General features: G+C 36.5%; 2 protein-coding genes across 2 annotated transcripts; one reads left to right on the top strand and one right to left on the bottom strand.

Annotated features, from left to right (window-relative positions):
• Window positions 1-233: 233 nt before the first annotated feature.
• Window positions 234-4,857, bottom strand: cunh2orf68 (chromosome unknown C2orf68 homolog). Its single transcript, XM_036599030.1, has 4 exons — window positions 4,628-4,857; window positions 4,243-4,358; window positions 2,474-2,619; window positions 234-1,472 (listed from the first exon to the last, which is right to left on the bottom strand). The coding sequence occupies exons 1-4, from the start codon at window positions 4,735-4,737 to the stop codon at window positions 1,350-1,352; spliced, it is 495 nt and encodes a 164-aa protein (XP_036454923.1). The 5' UTR covers window positions 4,738-4,857; the 3' UTR covers window positions 234-1,349.
• Window positions 4,858-5,094: 237 nt separating this feature from the next.
• usp39 (ubiquitin specific peptidase 39) lies at window positions 5,095-19,996 on the top strand. The gene is made up of 13 exons (XM_036598320.1): window positions 5,095-5,218; window positions 6,505-6,586; window positions 6,689-6,783; window positions 7,125-7,261; window positions 9,026-9,178; window positions 10,635-10,860; window positions 11,616-11,690; window positions 11,955-12,022; window positions 14,627-14,815; window positions 15,318-15,460; window positions 15,641-15,776; window positions 15,869-15,955; window positions 19,775-19,996. Exons 1-13 carry the CDS (start codon window positions 5,170-5,172, stop codon window positions 19,826-19,828), a joined length of 1,494 nt encoding a protein of 497 aa, XP_036454213.1. The 5' UTR covers window positions 5,095-5,169; the 3' UTR covers window positions 19,829-19,996.
• The last annotated feature ends 287 nt before the right edge of the window (window positions 19,997-20,283 follow it).

Below are 20,283 nucleotides of genomic sequence, written 5' to 3' on the forward strand. Positions count from 1 at the left end.
ACAAAAATGTCCAAAAGGAGAAGGGCTAAGGAAAATAGCTAATTGGACAATCCTCAACTTTAGGCTTAAGTTATACAGTTAAGGGTTATCCACAAGATTGAACACTGCACAGGCATGTAGCTTTTCACTCCCTGACAATACCAGTAAATTAATCATGTCTCTAAATTCACAGTCATAACTGAGCAGAAAAAAAAGAATACACCAAACAATACAGGAACAAACCACCACAGACATGATTCTTCAGCATCCTTTATGTCTTTTTTGTACAGAGAACATGGTTACAAAAATAAAAAAAAACTCTTCATACAGCCAAAAGAAGACATGATGAAAAAGAAAAAGTATTATGCTATCGAAGTTGTCCAGTCAAATTTATTCCCATTAAACTCACCATTAAACTAAAGTGATATCTTTAGTGAAACAAATATCATCCATACAATTACAATGGACTGATCAGGCCTCCCAACCATTTTATATTTTTTCTGACGTAAGACAGTTATTTTTTGGAACATTAAAGCAATAGTTCATCAAAAAAGTCTACACATTTTTTCCTTTTCCTCTGTAATTCTGCACTGAAGCTATGAGGCTTGTTGAATCTCACCTCACCAGCATCATAAAGCTAAAGAAAGAAACTTCTGACATGAAACATGTCTTGGCTGATAGATTGCATTAGGGGCAAGGGGAAAACTGTGTCTATTTCCTTTTCTGCTGAACTATTCTTCTATGGTGAGAAATTGTATTCACTACATGACAGCTTCATGAGTTTAGACCTGTAACTACTGTTATTTAAAAACCATTAGATTCCTTTTTTTGCATCTGATACTGATCTAGACATTACTTCAAACATAGACTGTCCCCTGTTGTGTCCAATAAATTGTACAAAATGTTGTATATATCCAGTTATTTTCAGTCATGATGATTAACTGCATAAGAACAAGGTTTCATACTCATTCTGCAGGCCCTCAATTGGTTGAGATGAGACTGCTTTTTGGAGTGCTAGTGAGGTTTCATTTTTGCCCGGAGATCCTTTCTGCCAACCACTGACTGTTTTGAGAGTGTTTCCCATCACAACTCATCTCATGTAAGACATGAGATTATCTCTACATTACAGACAGAGGTGCCCATTTTCATTGTATAATTTCATTTTCTCTTTGGATTTGAGCATAAACACATCCAAAGTGAGAGGCTGTCTCACGGCAGGCTGAATAATGGCAGCATGAAACATCTAATGCTGCAATCTCAGTGCTATCCTACTCAACTGCACCATCAACACAAGTCACGCTCAGTGGTGTGAATGCTCCTCAGACTTTACCAGTCTTTATTCCAATCCATCATGGCTTCCCTTTAAAACCTCAGCGTTTGTCACGACGCTTATCGATTTCTTGTCCGATTCGTGCCAACAGCACCGTCCTCATAGCCGAGTCTAAAACGTTCTTTTCCTCCACACGTTCAACCACACTCTCTGGATCATCCTCCTGAGAAGAACAGGAAAATAAAATATGAAAATAAGTGAATAGAGTGCAACGAAAACATAAAACAGACAACAAGCAATGAGTGATTTAAAAAAAGACAAGTTGCATAGCTGTAAACTATTTAAAAAAAAATCTGAATTTTGTCTGCACTTTTATCCATTATTATACTCATAAACAGCATGTCAAACTGTGAGTCTATGAGATTAGGAAAGTCTATGCGAGATTAAGAATTCATCATGGTTCCATTACTTGTTAGCTAATTCAGCCTTGTAGCTTCATAGCAAAACTTGTTACTGAGATATCTAGCTTGCTGCTGCCGGGACAAAACCTCATATCTCAGTTTTTGTCATTTTTCATTTAATTTCATGATGAACAGACCATCAGAAATGGTCCAAAATTACTTGGGAAAAAATAATTTTTCCATTTACTTCCATTAAAAGTTGGAATGTTTTTTACTTCTCCTGTTAAGTTACCTTTTTGGAGACAGAAGGTTTTGTTCCAACAGCAGCAAGCTTTTTGTGGCTTACTTGAACAGCCTGTCCCATTGACAGATGTAATGAATTAATAATTTTCTTGATTTCTTTGCAAAATTAGAAATTATGTTTGCTAGACCTTGGCTCAATGTTAAAGCACATTGGTGAAGACATCTACTCTCTACCATAGTACAACAAGCTTTACAACTCATAGCTTTTAGAAAACACTAGTCTAATGCTACTTTTGCTGATCCACCAATTTCTCATAGAAAAATGGAAAGTGCTCAAGAGGTTGTTTAATATCAGTACATTTTTACTTCCAGTAAGTCCAGAAGTTCCAAATGAAGTCTATTATTTTTTTTGTCTCTTTGCATTTGCTACAGGGAAAAATAGTGCAGTGCAGGTAGCAATCCAAGACTGGAACTGAGACACACTGATGCAGAGTGAAAAAAAACTTCAAGTTTTTAACATTTCAAACTAGAAACTAATTATACAACAAGCCACTTCAACAAAGAGTGACTCACTGTGTACCTTGTATACAATGAATGATGTTACATGGCCGTTGTCGGCTTGGTAGTCAAGCCAGAACAGTTTGCTTCCTGTGCTCTCTTGCTCTGTACTGGAGCTGCTCTCGTTCCATTCTTCAATTTCCACACCAGCCCCGGGCTCAGAGCCATCTGGAATCAAGCATTCGCAGAGACAAAATATTACTGATAACCTCTCAAAACCAAGACGTGGAGAGTCAGACCAGATAGCATGGCCGGTGACATCACACAACATTTAAAGCTTAAGGGATCCTACATCCATGTTATCTTTCTAAGTAGGTTAATCTTTCTCTTGTGAGCAGACAATATACACATGCAAAGTACAAGTAAATAACATTCCAATGTCCAATATAATGCGTTTGAGTCAGAAAAATTTAGAGAGAGAGCAAGTGACCAGCAAAATCTAACCCAGAAAGCATAACTGAGCAGTCAAGATAACTCATCTATCTTCCTGCTGTCTGTTCATTCATCTGTCCATTCATTTTTTGGTCAACTGTACACAACAGCAGTCCCTGTATACACATCCAAAAATGAATACTTTACCTTCTTTTAGACATTGCCATATAAAAGCTAGATAACTGTTTTTTTTTTTATTATTATTATTAGTCATGTACAATGAGTCAACACATATAGAGCTTGTTTCGGCACTTTTCACGTCTTGCACCGTTTAGTTCTGCTTCAGTGGCATAGCACATTGAGAGTGTGTCAAACCGACTGAGGTATGTTAATCACGTGTGCTCAACGGACAGTTCTCAGATAGGTCCAATTAGTGTTTTAAGCCATGTTTTATTATATAGCTTTTTTTTATTCAGACTTTGCTGAATGTTTCAATTTTAGTATCATTTTAACATTTTTAACAATTTGAACTAAGTGATAAAAACCTCAGCTTGTTTAACTCCATAAATATTTATATAGTATAACTCATTGTTTAACTCCATAAATATTTATATAGTATAACTGGTGGCCTTCTACTCTCATTTTAGCTGTCATACACAATTTGTACCCCATTTATTATTGGTGAGTTTCTGACCACAGGACTACTGTGGACCAGACATTATTTAGGTGACAGACCATTCTAAACAGCGAAGTAATACTGAGATGGTACTGGCATACTGCTGTGTGTAGTGCTTAGTGTGTTACGAGTGTATCAGGCACAGTGGTACTCATGGGTATTTTACACGTCAGTGTCAAGAGCGGACCACCACTCAGAGTAGTACACATAGTGCTGGACAAAATATCATCAATATTGATTGTGTGCCACACTGGTGATATTGATCTTTAGTTTTAGCAATACTGATCAAAAAATGTTAATTTCTCTATAATAACATTCAGTTCCATAAATCAGCCTGCTTTTTGCCCTTTCCAAAATTGTATTTTGTGCTCTTCACAGCTGACATTGTATGCTATGTACTTCAAAATACCTAAATAAATAGTATTTCTTCTGTAAATTTAGTTTACAGTACTGTGATCAGATATTTTGGTGAAACTGGAAAAAACAACAAAAACAGAGCAAATAAAAACAAGCTATGTATTGAGTAGCAGTACTCTGGAAGCCTGAGTTCATGAAAGTTAATAATGCAAACTTTTTGAAATACCATGATATTGGATTTTGTCAACATCTCCCAGCACCAACAGCTATATACCTACTGTGTAATTTAAAAAGTGACAATAAAAGTAAAATATAAAAAGGTAAAATTTATAAAAATACAATAATATTAAAAAACGAAAAAACCAATAAAGTGTTCTGTCTCCTACTTCGATGGCGAGGATGGTACACCTCTCGGTCTGGTCTTCGTGGGCGCCGCGGGGTCGCTGTGTGTCTGCGTTTCTGCCGTTCCTTCGCCTGTTTCACCTCTTTGTCATAATCATCCCTTTAAAAGGACAGTAAGCAATTATAAACAGTTGTTTCACAGCAATGTAACTTCTAACATACAGCGTCGATGAACAGGCCTAGAAGTTGTCATTAACTTAATCAAGATGAGCTAAACTTTGGTTAAATAGTGTTTGCAAACGTTTGGATGATATTAAGCCAACACATTGTAGTCACTAATGAAAGAGGACCCCGTATAAAATTACCCTAGCCGTTAGGCAGTGTGTTCCCATGGCTAGCTAACCTGTTAGCTAACTAGCTAGCCCGTACCTGGCGATTTGGTTTCTCCGAATGTGGTGCAGGAAACCATGATTCATGTCCAAACGACCCCCCGGCTTATACTTGAGAGTTTCAGCCTCGGCATTCTGCCAAATCTCCATGTTTCAGAGCTATAACCAACTAAACAAACGATTTTCTAACATACACAAATCTCTTATTGACGGCATCCTCTTCTTCTTTTAGGTTTAAGACTCTCTGAACTGTGTATGGCGTGTACTGCCACCTACAGTAGACACCCTATAATTATTTGCATTTTTAATTCAGTCGCACTTATTAATTAAACATGAAATATTATTACTTTGTCATCCTGTAATATTCTTCTAGGAAACAGAATATTATATCTGTATTTTTTTTACCTCTACATTACTGTCTACACTCGTGCTCAGGACTTCATCACTATGGCCCTGGGATACTGTGTTGTCTTCCTTCCTGTTTTCTCTCGCGAATGTTGCCGGGAATTTGAGTTTCGTTCGGAAAGAGTGAATGGCGTAAGCCCTGCAGCTCTGCAGTTCGAGGGAATAAACCAGAAAAGTATGGCAAATTTGAAACGAGAGCGGGATATCGATGATGATGAGGAGGAAGGTAATATGGGGATAGCTTTTCTAAATTGCAAAGATGATTCAGTTGGCCAGCAAGAAAAAAATTGTGGCTAGCTAACTAGCTAAGCAGTGTTGTAGTGCACGTTTCAGTTTGTAGTTCTAGCCGGCTGAGTGCGAGTTGGATTCATTTCAAACTAGCTTCATAACAATATAAGAACTATTTTTAAGAGCTTTTATTTTTTGCTGTTGAGCACATCGGAAGCAACGGTAATTTGGCAGCTAGACATTTTCAGTGTGTTGCTTAGCAATCTAGCTAGCTAACATAGCTAGCTAACCTAGCTAGCTATTACAACTAACGTTAACTAGCTTTTATTATCATGTCAGATCCATCATCTCTGTAACTCCATTTAACTGCATATACCTTAATTAACGTAAAGGCAACCCAACCAATCAACGTTATCATCTTGAGAAATTTAACTGTGATCCTGAACTAATTAATCACAGGAATCTGTATATAAAACCATGTGAATATAATTGCTGTAAGAGGACTGTGCAAAGTACCCACTGAATTCGAGTCTAGACTTAAATTTTCATTTTCACTGAAAATCATTTTCAGCAATCTGCAAATGGAATAAACCAATTCTCTCTCTAAAAGGAAGAACCCAGGTAGTCTTGTAAGACTTCCTACTTATGTCTAATGAATCGGTGGGAATCCTGCTGATTTTATTTTATTTTCTGCAGAATTCAGCCATTGAAATGTAAACAAATTTATGCAGAGTCTTAACTCTTGATTTCTGTGATCTTATATTACTAGTAATAAGCCATATCAATATTTGATCCTTGGTTATGATATTATCTATAGAATAGATCAGTTGGATGGATTGTTAATATGTAATGTTACAATACTTACAATGAATGGAAGCTAGTTGCCACCAGTTTACATTATTAAGTCGCCAATTCAGAAGTGTATTTGGTTATTTAACAGCTTTACATGGTTTTGAGGCAAGTATGTAAAGATCTAGGCATGCACATTTGCACAATGCTAATTGGTAGAGTAAACGTTTTTTATTACTTGCTAGCTTCTTTAGCATCATCGATCTAGTACACAACTAAAGAAGGACATATTGATGACTATTCATTTCAAAGAGGCTTTCTGTGTATGTATACTTTTAACATTACAATTACTATATAGTGATTAGCTGGCAGTGAATTACTATATTTTCCCTAAGTAAATACACATTATTCACTACCCAAATCGGAGTAAATGCCTGTTTTTATGCTGTACATCTGACTTTTGGTTTTACTAATTTACTAATGTCGGCTTCCAAGTGGTGCGGGGGAAAGTGGCTCGTTCTCAGGACACTGAAGACAGAAGAAGCCGACACTGTCCATACCTTGACACAATCAATAGGTTGGAACAGATTATATTTATTGATGATTAATCAGAATGAATGTGTCAAGTCATATGTGAAGTCAAAGTAAAGTTCTGCTGTTTTTTCCTTCTTTTATTCAGGAGTGTTTTGGACTTTGACTTTGAGAAACTGTGCTCAATATCTCTCTCCCACATTAATGTCTATGCTTGTCTCATCTGTGGGAAGTATTTTCAAGGTAAGCACCTTTGCATAAAATGCACTATCAATGCCTTGACAATGAACCATACAGGAAACAAACTATACTACTGCAATCCTCATTGAAAGTTATTAGTTAGAGTTCATTTTCTCTATAATTTCTTTCTGGCACTTAGACATTCCATTTTAGACCAGTTAGCAGCATCTCATGTTTTAAAAGATGGTTCAGCTGTTGTTTAAGGAAAAGACAATATTAGACACTGGGGTCAAAAAACAGCAGCAGCTGGTTTTACTACTTCAAAATTTGTTCTTTTAATGTCAGTCCGTGCCATATACACTGATGCTAATACCAAATACAATTTGTGTGTGTGAATGTTTTAGGAAGAGGTCTGAAGTCTCATGCTTACACCCATAGTGTTCAGTTCACACATCATGTCTTCCTGAATCTCCACACACTCAAGTTCTACTGTCTGCCAGACAACTACGAGGTCATTGATTCATCACTCGAGGACATCACGGTGGGTAGAGATGAAACCAATGAGAGTAACATTGCTACAGAAATAATATCAAAACAAATCTTACATGGTTCATTTAATCAATCAGTTGTATACTGAGTATCACGAACATTCAACATATTAAAGGCATATGTGGTTTGAATGGGATTTTACATAAGAGCAGAACATTTAAAAGTACCATGGCACATGCCCTGAAAAATGTTTAATAGCAGTAAAGACTGCAGTTATGTTTGGATGGATTGCTGAGTGCGATTGTATTTAGCACCATTGTTCCAGTCACTCAGATATAAGATTAGACATTTTAAGGCCACTGTAAGCCACCAGCCTGTCACAATTATTACATAATTGCCTGATCGAAATGATTTTCCATAGTTGTAAGTTGTGTACGGTGAAGTCTGAGTGCACACAAATTTCACTGAATATTTTATTATTCCCCTGTTTAATTTTTGCTGTATCTGTGTGATGAAACTCATGTCTGGTATAAGTGTGTGTAAACTTGATAGTAAAAGTTTGACAACCAGAAAAAATGCTTGAATTGTGGTTAACTAACCAAAACTATTATCAGTGTGATGTATAATTCCAGTAATAAGGGTAAAACTGGAAATAACAATAGTACTAATATTTTCTGCACATTGTACCAAATTGGACATACTGTTTATACATGCATGTATACATATATACAAATGCTGCAAGTATTTCATGTTCCATTTAATAGCATATTACAATGTGCTTTTGTATTGTACTACTGACACTGCCCAAAAAATAAACAAAACACACTTATTGCGGAAGCCAACTGAAACAATGCAATAATACAGCAAATATGTTATTTTAGGAAAATAATCACATTAAACTATCACATCATTCTACTATCCTAAAAATAAGATGTTTTATTTTTCACATTTTATTCTTCCAACTCATCGTAATTTTAACACTAAAGGTTGGTCTGTAGCGGGACCTGAAACTGCACGTAAAAGCACAGCCATTGGCTCACAAGGAGCTGAACGATGTAGTTTTATTCACTTTTATTCATCATTTGTACTCAAATTGCTGCTTGTTTCCACATTGTAAGAACGATTCATAAATCAGGCATAGAATGGTTCATATGTCAAAACTGTGTTTTTCATGCAACTTTGATGAATAAGGGCCACTGTGAATTAGGTCAAGTTGAGGAAAACAAATGTAAATCAAAGAAAACAGAAAACATTAAAGAAACACATTGAACACATTGTTATGGAAACAACAAAAGTTCTAACTTCTGACCCATACTGTGACATCAACAGCTAGGAAGCAAGGTAGCTAAATCACTAATCAGCCACTTTATGCTTGTACTTTAATAGTTGTGTCTAATGAACAAAAAAAAATTAATTGCAGTTATTTATATGGCAGTTAATCTTCAGATAAAATTTCCTGATCACAATAGATCTAGCTTATTTATGCTTCTGCAAAGAAGTACGTAAACATATTTGCATTGGTAACAGTAGCTTGCTGAGGCTCACAGAGGTCATGATATGCAGCACACCTCCAAAATCTCAACTACAAATGCTGCTCGGCTATCTGGTAGCATTGCGAACAGGATGAGATCTAAAAATACTCAGAATCTGCACAAAATTAAAATGGAGCACTTTGAAGATGGGCTTTCAAAGAGGCCATGTTACAAGCATTTATATTTGCATGATACAAAAAAGTGTATTGTGGGACCTCCTGCTATCAGTATACTTTTTGTCCTTCATTTAAGTGTAATCTTTGTCTTTGCCTTTATGTCTGTAGTATGTGCTGAAGCCAACGTTTACCAAACAGCACATCTCCGGGTTGGATAAACATGGGAAGCTGTACAGGGCCTATGATGGCACAACGTACCTGCCTGGAATTGTGGGGCTCAATAATATCAAGGCCAATGACTATGCCAATGTAGTTCTACAGGTATGTCTGTCCAACATTTAGGCTGGGGGAAAAAAAAAACACAGAACCTGCTGCATTAGCTGTAGATTCATAACTGTAGGGTAACTACTACTGAGATTTGTACTTAGTTGGTAGCTACCAACTGAAGTTTCTGGCTTAGATTACATATTGACAGAGTTTCACAAAACTGTATGTTTCCCTTTAATGAAACCTAGTTTTATCTTTGCAATGCAGTTATTTTGCTGATAATTTAAGTCTAGGTGCTGTTTTACAGAAACATCCTAACTCCTCCTAACAGAAACCTTATATAATCTTTGTATGCCACATTGGTAACTTCAGTCAGCCTCAAATGTAGGACAGCAGCTGTCACAGAAAAACTTTTCCTTTTTTGGTATCCTAACTTTTGTTTAAGCTGCTATTTCTAATGTTTCACTTGTTTATAGGCAGCTGCAGTGGGCTGCATGACAAATTCACCTCATTCTTGGAAATGTTGGAAACAGCATCATTCAGAGTGGTTTGGGAAGTACTCCATTCTAGAGAAACTTGCAGAGAATTTTTCACAGTGGTAGTGATAGGAACCAGATGTCTACAGAGTTTAATGCCTTTAAAAGTAAAAAAAAAGAATTAGCCCCCTTTCACCCTGTTTTTCAAGGGTCAGGACCCCTACAGGACCACCACAGAACAGGTATAATTACATGGTGGATCATTTTCAGCATTGCAGTGACATTCACATAGTAGTGACGTTAGTGTGTGTTGTGCTGGTACGAGTGGATCAGCCACAGCAGTGCTGCCTGGCTTTTAAAAAACACTGTGTCCACTCGCTGTCCACTCTGTTAGATACCTCTACCTTGTTGATCCACCTTGTAGATGTAAAGTCAGATATGATAGCTCATCTGTTGCTGCACAATGTGTGTTAGTCATCCTCGGGTCTTTCATCAGTGGTCACAGGGTATAAGGGGGCTAACAAAGTATGCAAAGGAACAGATTTTAGAAGTGCACCAATATTATATATTATATATCATATTTTGGTCAGTGGAGCTGATAAAATGGATAATGTGTGTAGAAACAAGAAGGTGTTCTTGATGAAATGGCTGGTCGGCGTATATAGTATTTTAAAAAATGACTCAGTAATTTTCTACATTTAAAATATACTGTTGCTGAGCTTGTGGAGAGCAAACAAGTGAAAGCTTCCCACTGCTCTGGTTATCTTATTATTCAAATATGATTATTGTTAGCACAGTACCATGTGAATAGGATTAATTTATTTTTACAATGATACTTAAAATTGAAACCTATTGTAGACAGTATGTTACGGCAAGGAGTTTACTTACAGTTGCTTGTTGTCTTTGCCAGTAAGTGTGAGAAGTGCTGAGTGTAGTGGATGGTCCATAGCTATTATTTTATTGTCCATGTTTTCTTTGTTTGTGGTGTTTTTCATGGACTGAAACCCCATACCCTTTGTGCATGTTTTTATAAGGCTCTGTCCAATGTGCCGCCTCTGCGGAACTACTTCTTAGAGGAGGAGAACTATCGTGGAATCCGTCGGCCGCCTGGTGACATCATGTTTTTGCTAGTGCAGCGTTTTGGTGAGCTCATGCGCAAACTGTGGAACCCACGCAACTTCAAAGCTCATGTCTCCCCGCATGAAATGCTGCAGGCAGTGGTGCTTTGCAGCAAGAAAACTTTTCAGATCACCAAGCAAGGTACTGTACAACTTACGTTTACATTACAGATTTACATTAATGGCAAGCGTGTGGTCCGAGGCCTTAAAAGTTTCCATTACTTGTTAGCTACATTAACCTTGTACAGGGGCGGATTTAGTGATTATGGGCCTCTAGGCAAAAAACAGGAATGGGGCACACTGGATGCACAATTATTTAAAGCTCTGTGCTCTCGAGTGGCACAACCGTCTACACTGAAAAAATGATATCAATTGAAATCATCTTACATAAATATTACATATATCGACATTCTTATTTTGAGATTGCTGTAAGAATATTATGGGATTATTTAATTTATTTATAGATTTCTTTAACTTAAGTAATTTTATTAAGTGAAATTATCTCACTATATTGGCAGATGATTTTGCTTGCCTTAAATATTGTTCAAACAAGCAAAATTATCTGCCAATATAATAAGATAGTTTGCTATATCTATACTAACATTTATCTATACTACTCTTTTCTATATCCATACTAACACTAGTATTATGTACATTATGTGCAGTATATCTAATTTGTATTTTCATGGGAGGTCCTAGGAGGCTGCCTACCTTTGCCTAGTGCAGAGACCCTGCTCCAGTGCAAAACTAAAGAAGCAAACGTCAAAAAATGTCTTGGGTGATGAATTACATGTGGAGTTCGGAGGAAATTGTGTAATTGTATTGGTACCACAGGGAGATCCAGGACCAAAGCTTTTTACTTTGTTAATGAGATGCCATGCTTTCTTTGCCCTGTAGGTGATGCTGTGGACTTTCTTTCTTGGTTCCTCAATGCATTGCATGGAGCCCTAGGTGGGACTAAGAAAAAGCCATGTAAGTTTGTGTGTTTCAGATTTTGTGTGCTGTTAGTTTTGTGCAAAGGTGTGGTACCCATGTAGTTTTTTTGTTGCACTGTGAATGCTAAAAAACTTGAAGGACTGCCTTAATCGACCAAAATCAGTTGTGTAGTTTATTTTACAACACATAAGGTTGCACTTATTTTGTTTGAATATCAGTTCTGTTTGTGCAATATTTGTGTTCATGACAGAATTTATGTTTCAAAAAGCATGTTTTTTTGTTTTTTTTTATACTTTACAGCAATTGTTACGAAAGTGTTCCAGGGGTCCATGCGAATCTTCTCAAAGAAACTCCCTCACCCAGATTTGGTATGTCAGCCAAACCAGTGTTTTTTAAGAGTGGTAATTGTTTTAATGATTTGACTTTAGTTGTATTTAGTTGTTCGGCCAGCCATGTATGATGTTTAGTTAGTTAACTAGTAAACTAATCCCATTGCAACTGCTGCACTGTTAGAAGAATGTTTGCATTTAAAGGGCCTCTATCATGGAACCGAGTTTGTAGTATTTAAACATAGTTAGTTGCAAACACACTATTTATTCCTCAGTCCAGACAGTACATATACTATATCGACAAAAGTATTGGGACACCTACACATTACACCTACAGGAGCTTTTATGACATCCCATTTTAAATCCATAGGCATGAATCTGGAGTTGCCCCCCCCCCTTTGCAACTGTAATAACTTCCACTGTTTTGGGAAGCTTTTTACAAGATTTTGGAGTGTGTCTGTGCGAATTTTTGCCCATTCATCCAGAAGAGCATTTGTGAGGTCAGACACTGATGTTGGATGAGAGGGCCTGGCTCGCAATTTCTGTTCTATTTCATCCCAAAGGGATACCAAACTTACCCAGCCATGCCTTTATGGACCTTGCTTTGTGCACTGGGGCACAGTCATGCTGGAACAGAAAAGGGCCTTCCCTAAACTATTCCCACAAAGTTGGAAGCATAGAAATGTCCAAAATGCCTTGGTATGCTGAAGTATTAAGATTTCCCTTCACTTGAACTAAGGGGCCTAGGCCAATTCCTGACAGACAACCCCATAGCATTATCCTTCCTCCACAAAACTTTACAGTTGGTACAATGCAGTCAGGCAGGTAATGTTCTCCTCGCCAAACCTAGATTCATCCTTCACACTGCCAGATAGAGAACCGTGATTTGTCTCTCCACAGAACAGGTTTCCACAACTCCAGAGTCTCGTGGTGATGTGCTTTACACGACCCCATCCGACGGTTTGAATTGTGCTTGGTGATGTATTGCATGCAGCTGCTCAGCCATGGAAACAAATGCCATGAGGCTCCGGGTGTACAGTTTTTGTGCTGATGTTAATACCAGAGGAGGTTTGGAACTCAGTTATTGAGTCAGCAGAGCTTTGGTTAATTTTATGCACTATGCACCTCAGCACTCGGTGACCCTGCTCTGTGACTTTATGTAGTCTTCCACTTGGCGTTGCTGTGGTTCCTAAATACTTTTGCTTTTCAGTAATACCACATGCAGCTGAGCATGTAGTATCTAGGAGGGAAGAAATTTCCCAAACTCACTTGTTGCAGTGGTGGCATCCTATTACAGTACCACACTCATTTCAGTGAGCTCTTTAGCATGACCCATTCTTTTACAAACATATGTAAAGGCAGACTGCATGGCTAGGTGCTTGATTTTATACTCCTGTGGCAGTAGGATTTTAATAAAACACCTAAATTCAGTGATTAAGGGTTGTGACCAAGTACTTTTGCCCATATAGTGTATATAAAAAATAAACTACAAAAAATTTTCAAGTTATTTACAAATCATGAAGTTATTTAAGTGTTTCAAGCTGAACTGCTTTGTAAATGATGCAACGTAGCCAGTTAGGACAGAGGTCATTTACATATTTACATTTACATCAGCCTTAAAGGCACAGTAACAAAAACAGCCTGTTTAATTCAAAGAGATAAGGAGGAGTTTAAAAACAATTTATAATGAGTTATGACCATTTTTGTTACATAAAACTACACAAATATTATAAGTGGACCTCCATGAAAGATGTAGATTTGGGATGTGGGCTGATGCTGATATCCAATATTTTTCATTTATATATCTGCCGATGCTGATACATAAATATTCATAAAATGTAAAAACAAATTTGGAGCTGCATCTACCTGGATTAATATTAAAAACAAATATAATATATTTTTAATTTTTTCCTGTGGGGTTACAAGTGCTATACTAGTCAAATCTAAACATCTGTCCGATTCATGTAATTTCTTCTAACCAATTATCTGCTGGTACTGATCAGATTTTTATCCCTACAGTTTTATAGTAGTTATTAGGGATGTAATTTTACCATATGTTGTCATTATCATGATATATTATGCCACAGTTTGCTTTTCTGAGTAAATCATATCTTCAGTACTCTAGAACACTGAACAACTGCTTGTATCATTAAAAAAAATATATATAGTGAGCCTGTAAACAACAATAACCATTTATAGCACTTGGATAAATGGCACAGTAAGTAGTTGATCAGATTCAAATCCACAAAATACTAATTAATTTTTTAAACCAAAATGTTTGACTTCTTTTCCTTCTTAAATTATTTTACAAATGTTTAATAAAAAAATCATTGTACCAAAGCTCCTGTTTTGTTTGTTGCAACTTGTTTGCAAACTGCAGAAAAACAAAAATATCATGATGTATATTGTGTCCTGTAAAAATGTCAAGTATGATAATGTTATTTTACCCATATTGCTCACTCTTAGTAGTTATTTAATAAATCGTAAGATTAACAACAGAATAAAAAGCCTGCTAAATAAGTGTCGTTCGGATTCTAACTCAGCAAAGTTGTGGGAGAAACCTACACAAGCAAGGTCAGTCAATCCATTAATTGGCCCTTAATCATATCCTTCATGTCTAATGAAAACCACCTCTTCGTGCAGCCTGCAGAGGAGAAAGAGGCATTGCTGCAGAAGGAGGAGTATCAAGAAGAGATGCTGGAATCCACCTTTCTGTACCTTACCCTCGACCTCCCTACGGCACCCCTGTACAAAGATGAAAAGGAACAGCTAATTATTCCTCAGGTTCCTCTCTTCAACATTCTAGCAAAGTTCAATGGCAACACAGAGAAGGTACCAACTGTTATATCTTGATCAACTGTTGCTGAATGTCATGAAATTGATGTATGTAATTAGTTGTTTGTCAGTTTTCCTTTGCATTTTTAAATATTTTCTTGTATAATGCATGTCAATGTTTTTGATAGAAACTGTAATATGAATCTGTTATTAAAAGGTTCATAACTGTCAACCTTTGTTCACTGTTTACCTTTAAAATGTAAAATAAATTACAAGGTAAACATATTCTCTCAAAGCTTGTGATATGTTGTTTAGGGGCAGGAGGCATATAATATTCACAAAAGTTGTGGCAATTGGAGATCTGTCTTTCTTTCTTTTATTCTTTCACAATGTGAATAAGCCTGTCCTACCTCCTATTACAATCATGTAACCATCCTTGAAACCAGCACAGAAACATCAATGTGCTGTGGCAGTTGACAACAAAATGTGAAGTTCCTTCTTGTTTCTTGGCATTTAGAATTGCTAATGTGGAACCGTGTTCTCCCACTTTCTGCCACAGGAGTACAAAACGTACAAAGAGAACTTCCTCAAAAGGTTCCAGTTAACCAAACTTCCACCCTACCTTATTTTCTGCATCAAAAGGTTCACCAAGAATAACTTCTTCGTTGAAAAGAATCCCACCATTGTGAACTTTCCCATTACGTGAGTGTCCCATTTATTGATTATTATAGCAAAGAACATAAACATTCAAATACACAGGTCCACAAAATTTTATTGGGTTAACCGTGTGCTTGGCTATTGCTTTTTTGATTGAATGCATGTGTGATTGCTTATTATTAGTTGTTATTCTTATGTTCTGTTTTTACTTCATGCCCTTCCCAGGAATGTTGACCTACGTGAGTATCTCACAGAAGAGGCCCAGGCTACTGAGAAGAACACAACCTATGACTTAGTGGCCAATGTGGTACATGATGGGAAACCTTCTGAGGGAGCATACAGAATTCATGTCCTGCACCATGTGAGTGGATTTTAACCCTTTGTGATCAAATTTGTCCTGTCTTGGTATTTTTGGTGAGTTCAGTAGACAGCTGAGAGTGTTTCTTTTCACAGGGTACAGGGAAGTGGTATGAGCTTCAAGACCTGCAGGTGACAGACATCCTACCACAGATGATTACACTGTCAGAAGCATATATACAGGTTAGTCTCTAAAAAAAAATGAGCCACGGTACTGGGCAAACATCAGAGACCACCCTTTTGTTTAGCTGATTTCCAGTTAAAACAGCTATTAAATACAACTTGTTTATTTTTCAAAAAAGCAGGGAGCATACATTTAACAGAAAATTGCACAGAAGCCTCCAACACTAAATAAATCAATCCTATTAGTATTTCATTTGTCCACTTTTGTGCACTTTACTGCCACTTTAACTCTTCCATCCCTGCATACTTAAAACCAAGTTACAGCCATGTCCTCCCATCAAAAGCCGAAAGGGAGACTAACATTTACACAAGCAGCTACCAAAACAACACCTAACCTGTCTTGTACATTTCTTTCGCACGTGTATGTAAAATTGGCTAAAGGAGGTATCTTCGAGGAGATTAGATATAAAATAGTCCACTTGCATCAGGAAAGGGAAAGTCAGAGGAAAATGAATGGAAAAAGAAAAATTTCACCATCAGATAAACAGCACTTAAAGCTTTCATGTTTGAGAAATAGAAGAAAAATCAAACTCCACTCTTGTTTCTCTCCATCCTTCCACTGTGAGAAGACAAGACTATGGGTCTGAAAACATGTGTAGCTATGCAGTAAGTATTACTGAGAAAAGGAAATTTGCACCAGAACTCCAAAACTGGACAAAGCCAAGACCTCAACATCATTAAATGTGTTTGATACTTTGTCATCTTGGGGACACTTATCTTGGGCTCCCAATACTGCTAGAATCATGCATGTTCATCTCATAAGTTAAAAAAAGGTTTGTACCCAGCTCATGAAATTACTCAAGACCTACAAAAAAACACATTCCCCTACCCTACAATCACACTTCCACAAGCATACTCCTCCATTTCATATTCTAGTGGCATTCCAAAGTGACAATACACCTCTTATAACACATACACCTATTATAGATGTTGTGTGTAGGCCCCCTGCAGAAATATTGCACAGGAATGCCCGTCTATAATCCATTACCTTTTGGCTTTTTAGAGGTTTAAAAAAAATCTTTTACTTGCGGGTAAAAGCTGGAATTATGAGAGGAGAACATAGGTAGAGTCAAACACCTTCTTCACTGCCTGTCTACCACATAGATTGTCTGCGGAGATAAATAACTTTGAACGCTTTTGTTCCATTGTGATCTTCACCAGACAAGCAATTTGGCTTTTTAATTTGATTGACAGGTTACCATGCCACACTGTATACCATATCTTATACTACTCTCTAAGACTGCGTGATAGCGAAGTAACATGAATTTTGGTCAACAACAACAGCCCTAAGTCTTCGTAAAAATGCATATGCTGTTGTAATCTAAAACAAAGATATTTTTAACATGACTTTCTAAACTTAGTCTGTTGTCAATATAGACCCCTAAATATTTATAAGAGCTGGCTTGGGTTATGGGCTGTTTTATTGGGCTGTTTTATTTGCATTTTGAAGTTGGTAGTTACAATCACATTTTACAAAACTTTCAATTTCAGTAAAATAAAAAGATTGACTTTGCAGACAATTGCAGTGTTTTCTGAAAACCTGATAACATAATTCTCTGAATGGCTGCTGGCGAAATTATTTGTGTATTATGTGAAGAAGACAGGAGAACTGACCCAGCTCTGAGGGGCACCTGTGCTTACTTATCTTGGTTCTGTCAAAGTTTTAGTAACCCTCACTTACTGCAGACAGTCAATTAAAAAAGAAAGGTATCATTTTATTATGATAACACTTGACCCTGCAACTTCTGAATTGAACTATAAGGTTGGTGACTATTATAAGCCTGCCTAAAATCAATGAACAATAGGCGTGCATAAGGACCGAGAGTCTTCCAAATATCCTGACACAAATTTGTTAGGCAGCTGATGGCATTATCTGTAGTTCTACCCTGCTGATGAGCTAATTGGTAGAGAAAGTAAAATTTATTTGTAGTTCTTTGTACATTCATTATACATAAGTTGACATAACATTGTTTTATAATGTATGTACAGCCTAAAATACTAATACTAAATACTATAACATTGTTATTATGTTATAGTCCAACTTTTCATTGTAACTTTTGGCAGCAAATTATGGTGAGGTCTTTCTCTGTCCTTTCTCCTCTAAAACTTATTTAGGATCACCACCTAAAGTCAACTGAATATAAGCTAAACAAGATACATCCATTTTATTATCAAATGAAAACAGTAATAACAACATTTGAGTGTTTGGAACTAATAAACATCAACAAACAAATAATACCCAGTTAAGCCATCATGGAAAAGATCGATTAGATCCTCAACCAGCAGTGAACAGATTTTATTTAAACATGTAAAGAAAGTTTTATTCTGTTTGAAGGTATTGTTTATATTCAGTAATAATAGCAAATTAATCAGTGTCCAGTTACTTTAGACAGAGGTATTGCAATCAGTCCCAAGAACAATTTCCAAGTGTACCTCACCCTGAGACCAAAACAAGACCAAAGTCCAAATGATATTGAGGCCAAGACAGGATCGAAACCATTAAATTACGATCTCAAAACTGGTCTTTAGTACTAGCATGAACTTTATAAGACTCAGTTGCTACAGTCTGGTTCAGTGCAGGAATTGCCTATAACATCCTGTCAAAGCCAGTAGGAAGATTGAGTTTCAAATCTGCAGTAAAACTCCATCTGTTAACTTGCTTTTTGTCTGTCACCTACTGTCCTAAGGCATCACTTAGCTCGATTCATGTTAGTTGTAACTTTCATGTAAATTTCATTTTTCATTGTTCAGGAGTTTTATATCTTTTCCTGTCATCCTTGAGTCTATTTTTACATTCCCTTTCAAGAATTTTGAGTTTTATTTGATCTCCATTTATAAAGGCTATTTTCTTCAATATATACAAATCTGTAATGGCTTTGATTGTATATGGTTTGTTATTTGGATATATGTTGATGAGCTTTTACAGGATTATATTGTCTACACAAAATGTTTATATAACCACTTATAGTCCCAGTTACATTGTTCAGATCCATTTCATGAGAAATATCCCAGTGAATACAAAGAAAGCACCATTTATGGGCTTCACTGCTGCCCCTGGTCCATATACGACTGTCATAGTTTCTGGTTTGCTTCTTTTGTTTGTCTTATATTATGAAATGTTGGACCATGTTGTGGTCAGAAGTTCAGAGCAGCAGAAATTCAACCAGTTTCTAAGACTGAACTTTAGAAGTGTTCACAAGAAGCATTAAAGGATATATTCCTGCAGATTTAAATGCAACTGAAACCAAGTTTCCTGGAAAGAATGGTAGCTATAATAAAGGCAAAGTGTGAACACACTAAATACTGAAAAAGTTATATGTTGTTCTTAAGGCTTCTGGGTAAAATGGTCAATGAAATGTGTTTTTTCTTTCCTTTTCATGCTTTTTTGAAATAAAGGTTTGGGTCCTTTAAAGGCCCCATATCTGATGTCAAGCTTGTAACAATAGAAGAACACTTTTTGGTGCTATGTAGAACCCATTTCAGAAAGGTTCTATATAAAACCATTTACTAACATTCTCCTTTAAACATGCATATGGTTCTTTGTGTGCTTATTGTTCTATATAGAAACATTTGTCTTTACTAAAGAACACAAACAGTGAATTCAAAACAGGCTGTTGTGCTGCGTAGTTTCCATTTATGGACCCTATGGACTGGGGAGTGAATGGTATATTTTGAAGCTAGCAGTGTTTACATACATCAAACTGTTATTTCAAAAAAAGTTAGATTTGTTTTTATTTCATGATATGGGGCCTTTAATTTGGTGAAAATTTGACAAAGGTGAATATTACTTAGTTAACTGTGAATGTTAATGTGTTTCAGATATGGAAGAGACAAGAAACTGAAGAAAAAGGAAACAGCCATACAGGGGCATAATAGGTGCTGAAGTTTAGTAGTCCTCAGACTAAGAGCAGAATGTCTGCACTGAAGGCCTTGACTCTGACCTCTGAATTCTGACCTTCATACCATTTTGTACTAAAATGTATGTAAATGTTGAGCTTTCTTAGAAAAAATGCCATTTGTTTATTAAAAATTTTAAGCATACTCAGTGTGTGATATTTCAGTTGCAACTGATCTATTGGTATGTCACAGAAAACATTGTACCAATACAGAATACATTTCTTATTGACCAGAATCATCAGAATGTCATTCAAATTCCAAGAGAAAGAATAGGCTGATACATTACTAATGATTAGAGACTGGCTTTGCATGCAAACATTGGGCACGTTTGCATGCATGTAACTTTTAATTTGACCTTATGAACAGCTTTTATGGTCTGAGGGGAAAATATAAATGGCATACTGCACAAATGTGTGAAAACATAAAATGTG

This window comes from Colossoma macropomum, unplaced genomic scaffold (assembly GCF_904425465.1).
Source record: "Colossoma macropomum unplaced genomic scaffold, Colossoma_macropomum, whole genome shotgun sequence".
NCBI lineage: Eukaryota > Metazoa > Chordata > Actinopteri > Characiformes > Serrasalmidae > Colossoma > Colossoma macropomum.

Excerpts from the sequence above, each read along its gene's own strand:
- cunh2orf68 (XM_036599030.1), bottom strand. The coding sequence starts at position 4,737 with ATGGAGATTTGGCAGAATGCCGAGGCTGAAACTCTCAAGTATAAGCCG. Across the intron at positions 4,359-4,627 it reads CGGAGAAACCAAATCGCCAG|GGATGATTATGACAAAGAGG; the intron begins GTACGGGCTAGC and ends GTCCTTTTAAAG. Across the intron at positions 1,473-2,473 it reads CATCATTCATTGTATACAAG|GAGGATGATCCAGAGAGTGT; the intron begins GTACACAGTGAG and ends TGTTCTTCTCAG.
- usp39 (XM_036598320.1), top strand. The coding sequence starts at position 5,170 with ATGGCAAATTTGAAACGAGAGCGGGATATCGATGATGATGAGGAGGAA. Across the intron at positions 11,691-11,954 it reads TGGGACTAAGAAAAAGCCAT|CAATTGTTACGAAAGTGTTC; the intron begins GTAAGTTTGTGT and ends TATACTTTACAG. Across the intron at positions 14,816-15,317 it reads TCAATGGCAACACAGAGAAG|GAGTACAAAACGTACAAAGA; the intron begins GTACCAACTGTT and ends TTTCTGCCACAG.